Source organism: Lupinus angustifolius, unplaced genomic scaffold (assembly GCF_001865875.1).
Source record: "Lupinus angustifolius cultivar Tanjil unplaced genomic scaffold, LupAngTanjil_v1.0 Scaffold_262_7, whole genome shotgun sequence".
Taxonomy (NCBI): Eukaryota; Viridiplantae; Streptophyta; class Magnoliopsida; order Fabales; family Fabaceae; genus Lupinus; species Lupinus angustifolius.
Genome location: NW_017727445.1, coordinates 1 through 7409, shown reverse-complemented (window position 1 = coordinate 7409; position 7409 = coordinate 1). Strand labels below are relative to the sequence as shown.

Below are 7409 nucleotides of genomic sequence, written 5' to 3'. Positions count from 1 at the left end.
AACTAATTCCATAACACTAAACTCTTACAAAATCAGAAGCTGACCGTGGTATTTAGGTTGACATATAGAACATTGTAGGACTATTGTAATACTACACAATGCAACAACAGAATGAAAAGAAATTTGCATTTTCTTCTCAAATTAACGCTATAATGTTAGATGGGAAAATATTGGTAATTCGAAGGTACGATTTAGCATAAAGTTTTTATAGTCCAAATACACATAATCAATAGAGAGCTCAAACAACTGCTCAAGAAAAGTAGCAAACTGCTGTCACTTTTTTATAGGGTGTATCAAGTTTCAGACTTTCCACTAGATGCCAAAACATGCTTAGATATATGCTTACCTTGCCACCGAAGATTCCTGAACTGGTCAAAGTATAGTCCTTAACTACAGCTCCTCCAATCCCTGCATTGTTAACCTTCAAAATACAAACTTTTTTAATGGAATGTTAAAACAAGAAGATCACAAGTCATGAGGATGATTAAATGACAACTGAATCCTATGTAGTACTAAAATATAAGTAGCATAATACACAAGGGAACTTGATATAAAACATAATAAAAATATAGCATTCTTAACATGCAGAATTGCATTTCGGGTAAAAAGAACTCAAGCTAGACCTCAGTATTGCATGCATTAAATTAATTAGTATTCACGTATTAACACATCGAAGTATTTACCTAAAATAAAAATTAAGGATCTGTTTTTTATTGTTTTGGAAAACTGTATTTTGTTTTAAAAAACAAAAGAAGAATAAACAAAGTTGTTTGGCAGCAGTGTCTTGTAAATTCATTCTTAAAACAGCATATTGTTGTTCTTCTTTTTGGTGACAAACTTGTAATTTAAGCAGTTCATTATTATTGTTCGTCTTCCTCATCAACATGGTCCCAGCCGTTCCTCGCCTATAGAAAGGCCTAAAAGTCACCATAAAATTGAACCATGGACTGGATAGTTCAGAGTCTAGACAGATCGAGACACAGCAGAGTCGTGAACCGGGTCAAGAACCGGACTGAGGCCCAATCGAACAGATCTAGACATGGCAGAGTTGTAGATTCTACCAATTCTACACATTTGCACGACGATTCCACTTTGGCGAACTCGAAGCTGGGATGTAGCATTGACATGGCCTCTAGAATCGTGGACTTGTGCAATCTCACGGGTCAACACACGATTTTGACTACTGTGGTTCAGACATCAACCAAGAACTGTTTCTCACTTATAACTATAGGTCAACGTAAAGATTGAACCATTGATTCACAGTTGATGTGATTGAGACATTTACCAAGATGTCAAAATCCTGTGTATCATATTCTTTATGGATTAATTATGTGTTGAAGTAGTAAATAGTTAAAGTGCTCCAGCATAGCAATGCTACCAAGAAGCTTCATCTAGAAAAAGAATCGAGGATGGACACATTCTCATGCATGCAATTCATCCTGAATTAGTGAATTGAGTATGTGCATTGTTCTTTTTATAGACAAAATTTTTGACTGGATGGGGAAATTGGGCAATTGTCGGGGTTTGAACTCGTGTGCCCAATGTTTTAAATTTTGGTTGCGGTTGTAACTGCGATAATGGTTGTGGTTATTATGGTCGTTGCTGTGTGAATTATTTTGTGATTAAAAAATATTTTTTAATTCGATGCGGCCCGATGTAGTTACCTGCAGGTGATGTAGCCGATTTTGGTGTCACACCGGAATTGCTTGCGGTGTAAGCAGCACTTGCACAATAACATGCAATGGAAACATATGGAGTAATAGGGAATCTTAAATAACTGATGCAGATGGTAAATTAATTTGGAGTGCAATTTCTTGAGTAAATTATAACAATAGAAGAGTATAAAATTTGCATGTGTTACCAGAATGTCAAGTTTTCCAAACTCAGATTTAACAAAATGAGCAAGAGAAGCTACACTTGCAGCATCAGCAACATCAAGCTGATGAAAGAGTAAAAGATGAGATAAACCTAAGGCATTGAGTTTTTCCAATGCTGCAAGGCCTCTCTTCTCATCTCTTGCTGTAAGAACCACTTTGATTCCAGCTGAAGCCAATTGCCTAACTATCTCAAATCCAATTCCTTTGTTTGATCCAGTCACAACTGCATATCTGAACATCCAAAGGGCTCAGAATAACAAAAGAAAAAGTGAATGAGGAAGAAGAATGTTCAAGTGTGTTGTTACCTTTGTGTTGCTTCTCCCATCTTCTTCAGTGTGGAATGTTCAATGCATGCAACACAGGCTATGGTGGCAATGCAGCTGGCCTATTTGTGTCCGCTCACTGCTATTTGTTTTTTCTTTTGAAAGATATTAAATTTGTACCTAGAAGATGTTAGTCTAATACTAAGATTTCATTAGATTTTGAGAAGATATAAGACAAAAAAAATATAAATATGTGTCATTCTATAATAGATATTATGAATACCTAATTTTATCTGAGCTATAAAATAAAAAAAATACAAAGATTTTATAACAATAACAAAATTAAAAAAATCATTTTAGTTGTCTTAGAACCAATTTTATCTTCGAATTTTAATAAACAACCGATTAATTACTAATGATTTCTTTTCGATGTTAATTGTCATTTTTATTTTTAGATAAAGAAACCATTAAATACAGTTAGATTATTTTTAAATCATAATAAATAAGATTTTATAAAAAATAAAGAAATATGAAAACATGGGGTGTCAGTTGTCATAATGGAATGAATTGGAGTAAAAAGCAAGTGCAATGTAAAAAACGTGGCTTGCTAGTATATGTGGTAATGTTTCAGTTCTCCCACACACGTTTGTCCACATAGAGAAAAGGTTGGCTGATTTTATCTCATTCAATCCCACAAACCAACCACCACTTTCTTCTTCTATAAAACACTCTCTAACACTCCATTCAAGGGGCACCATTTTTCTACCTTCAATTCTCATTCACGTTTCTTCATGTGGTACTATAAAAAAAACTCACAAGAAAGGAGAAAGGTAACAGAGAGGGAGAATGAGGTAGAAATATAAAAAAGGGAGAAGGAGAGAGAGGACATTGCTGATGAACACTCTCAACTCTCTTGTGTACGTTTCTCTCCCATTTTCCATTACATCATAGTAGTCCTTTCATATATGATCATTTGTTCATGGAGAAAATACAACTCCCAAACTAACCCTAAGGGTATTGTGAGATTGGTATAGAAATTCAAGTTCATCAACTTGAGCAAGAAGCATATAGTTCACTGTTATGTGCCTTTTAAAGTTGAAGATGATGTCCATATATATTATAGTAAACAAAAACTAGAAACATTCGGGCACTAAATAATACTCTAGACATAGTTCCATCTCAGCTACATGAGCCTTGCCTCAAAGGAGATGCGATAGCCATCAAAATTCCTGAATCAGACTATCAAGAAGGATTAATCCGGTGTAAGACTCATCTTCACAGTAGAATCATCTTCTCTAAAGAGGACACACCATTGAAGTTTACATATCTGAAAAGTAAACTTACCAATATGTGGAATATGGTGGGAAAATGGTCCATGATCTCTCTAGGTAAAGGGTTTTATGATTTTTCATTCTCTTCCATGGAGGACATGAGAAAAATATGCTATGTCGGGTCATGGAGCTTGAAACCGAGTTTCTTAAAGCTGTTCTTATGGACACCTGATTTCAACCCAAACTTGCAAAAACTATCTCATACACAATGTTGGATCCGTATTAATAACCTCCCCCAAGAATATTGGAGTCCAACGATAATATATTATATCACAGGTGGCATTGGAACTCCAATCTCCCTGGATATGGCAACGAGCAACAGATCCTTTGGGCATTATGCAAAGGTGTTAGTTGAAGTTGACCTTAAAGCAAAGCTTCCGGATCAAATCCTAGTAGAACGGGAAGGATTTCCTTTTTTGTTCACATTGACTATGAGAATCTTCCGGATATTTGCAATGGTTGTTTGGTCATTGGACACAATATCTCTATCTATCGCAGAGAAGTCAAACATACAGTTGAGAAGGCTACTCCAAAAACAAACATCAAGAAAAATGTGGGGGAAGTAGGGGCAACCATTACTGATATGCCCAAAACTCAAATGCAGGGTGAAAACTTGGCTGCTAAGACGGTCATTGAAGCATCCAATGTTGATGAAGTTCCAATGGGTGAAAGGGAGAATGACTTAATCATAAATTTGGAAATTGACAACACGGGGGAGATTAACTTGGAGGAACTGGAGAAATTAGAGGTAAATACAAAAACTAGAGGAGACAAACTAAAGGGGAAGGGGTTTAAATCGACTCACAATGGAGGGGAATACTCTTCTGAGGATGAGGATCTATCTATGTCATCTAATGAAAACATGGTTGTGCAAGAAACAGTTGAGGTTGCTAACCAGGAGGTGGCCAATGATATTCGGCTAGTTGGGAGACTTTGGGCTGATCAAAGTGAAGCTGGGGATGAGAGGGATGATTACACGCCTGTTATATCAAAGGCTCAAAAGAAAAAAATGAAAATGAATAGCAATAAGCAAAAGGTGCACCAAACCCGAAGGGGTGGATACCTCAAGACTAACAAATGAGAATCCTCTACTGGAATTGTAGAGGATTTGGCAGCATTAAGACTAGGCTCTTTCTAAAGAACCTTTGTGATTCTAATAAACCTGATTTTGTGTTTATAGCAGAGCCAATGATTCCTTGTGATTCTGTAGTGAGATGGTTTGGAAAGAGATGAATTTAAAGGTCTTTGTGTCTAATAATAGAGGTAATCAATTACCTTCCATCTGGGGTCTTTGCAAGTATGATTTAAACCCTTCTATTCTTAGCAATTCAGACCAGGAAATTGATATGGAGGTTAGTATAGATAATAATAAGCTCTTCATATGTGTGGTTTATGCAAATAATAGCTTCGTTCAAAGAAGATCTTTATGGTCTGATGTTCAAAATGTCATGGCTGCTAACCCTGGCCCTTGGTGCTGCATTGGAGACTTTAATGTGGTTCTTGGTGCTCATGAATGCAGAAGTGCTAGATTACCTGCTCGAACTCCTTTCCTTTTCAGATAATGCTGGTCTCTTGCATTTGAACACTTTAAGGGCTCAATTTACTTGGACAAACAAAAGGAGAGGTCATGCTCTTACTGATAAAAGGCTTGATAGATCCCTGTGCAATAAGGAGTGGCTTTCCTGTTGGAATCAGGTCTCTTGTGGTACCCTCCCAAGGATTACTTCTGATCACCATCCTATTTTGTTGCAATCCACTCTGCAAAGTAAGGACAAAATCACATATTTCAAATTTCATAAAATGTGGATTAATCATCATGATTGTAGGAGATTGGTGGAGGATAGTTGGAGAGTGAAAGTGTATGGTTGTCATATGTTTGTTCTATCTCAAAAGCTGAGAAATCTCAAGAGAGACCTGAAGTCTTGGAACATTAGTGTCTTTGGCAATGTGCACCTAAAAGTGAACAATGCAAAGGTTAGTGTTGAATCTATCCAAAAGTGCATCAGTGATTTGGGCCCTTCCCCTGACCTCCTGGGTCAGGAGGATAAAGCTCAATCTAATCTCTTAGAAGCTCTTATGTTAGAAGACGTTTTCTGGAAGGAGAAGGCAAGAATAAATTGGTTCTCCCAAGGAGTAGAAACACTAGTTTCTTTCACGAAGTTACAAAGATCAGGCATGCCACAAAGTCTATCTCTAGGTTGCAGAATAATGATGTCTTCATAACAAATGAGGATGATATTGAAAACCATGTGATAAGGTCCTATACTAATCTGTTTGCTTCTTCGAATGACACAAATCCTAATAATCTAATCCAATCTGTGATCCCCTCTTTGGTTAATGAGGAGGAAAACAATAACCTTACTAGAATGCCTACCAATGAGGAAATCAGAAATGTTGTCTTTGCTTTAAATGGGGAGGGTGCCCCTAGTCCACATGGCTTTGGAGGTTGCTTTTACCAAGCTTTTTGGGACATAATTTTTAATGAGGTCTGCAATTCTGTTAGGCAATTTTTCCATCAGAGTTGGTTGCTAACATCAACTCCAATAATGTTATTCTCATTCCTAAAACCTTTGGTGCAGAAATAATTGAAGAGTTCAGGCACATTGCTTTAGCCAATTTTCAATTCAAGATCACAACTAAGGTACTAGCTAATAGGCTTGCCACAATTGCTACTAGAATTATCTCTACTCAGCAAAGAGGCTTCCTAAAAGACAGAAAAATCCAAGACTGCATTTACATAGCTTCAGAGGCTATTAATTTACTGGATCACAAGACATTTGGAGGAAATTTGGCCATAAAACTTGACATCAAAAAGGCTTTTGATACTATTGATTGGCAATTCATGTTGGATACCCTCAAAGGCTTTTGGTTTCAATCAAATTTTCATTCATTGGATATAGGTGATTTTGAAGTCTGCAATGTTGTCAATCAATATCAATGGTAGAAGTGTGGGTTTTTTCCAGTGTAAAAGAGGGGTCAGGTAGTGTAACGCCCCGAAAAATACTTCTCAAAAACATTGCGGAAAAATGTGTAAATTTTTTTTGAATAAAAAGATGTATAAAATTGTTTCCTTTTAAAACCTTCATTTTCCGGGACATCACTTTAAATAACTCAAATGCGGAAAATCAACTTACCGTTATCGATTGATAATTTAACCTAATTCACAATTTCCTGAATAACACAATGCATATAAACGGTTAAGTCATAATTAGTTCATACATATAAGGTCAACAAAGGCGGAAACTACATCGCCACTAAACATATACAAAATCCACATAACACAGCCCCCATCAAAACAAAAAGGGGACATCGACTATCCCACAAGCCGACTCAGAAGGTTCCAGGAATAATGGACCCCTCACTCGGATCCTCTTCCTCTTCTGAGTCAGACACGAGGTCGATGACCTCCACTGAACTCTCCACATTTACGAGCTCAATGACATCGTCGTCCTCCTCTTCTTCCTCCACTTCGTTATGCCACAACCCAGCGGCATAATTTGGTGGAGATGACATCCTCAGACTCGGAGTCTTCTTGCAAGGACCCCCTCCAAGAACCCGGCTCCTCTGGGCTCTGCGGGATGACGGAGCATCCAAACAATCCGCCCACATCCTATGACTATGGGAGGAACCAGCGCCGTCACTCCTGACTGATGGGTGTCGAGGTCCAACATCTGGAGGCATCATACCCGCTGGCGGCAATGTGAAAGAAGCATCAATGTAAGCGTCAGGGTGGGGGATCATCATCGATGACCCGTTGCACTCCATGTGCAACGACAGGCCGCAGGGGCCTGTGTAAGTGTATCGGTGCCCATCACTGACCCATTGTCCCGCCGGGGACATCGTGAAGTGGTAGCCGCGAATGTGGATGCTCTTGTAGGCCATCTGCATAGTAAACATATACAAAACAAGAAACAATACAACAGAGAGAGTAAGACATC

The 7409-nt window shown here is 37.8% G+C and overlaps 1 protein-coding gene across 1 annotated transcript; it reads right to left on the bottom strand.

The window, feature by feature from the left end:
* Positions 1-268: 268 nt before the first annotated feature.
* On the bottom strand, positions 269-2307 carry LOC109340831 ((+)-neomenthol dehydrogenase-like; the record flags this gene model as incomplete). Its single annotated transcript, XM_019578578.1, has 3 exons — positions 2183-2307; positions 1862-2108; positions 269-421 (listed from the first exon to the last, which is right to left on the bottom strand). Coding segments are annotated over exons 1-3 (420 nt in total), but the record flags the coding sequence as incomplete, so codon positions are not given.
* Between the last annotated feature and the right edge of the window lie 5102 nt (positions 2308-7409).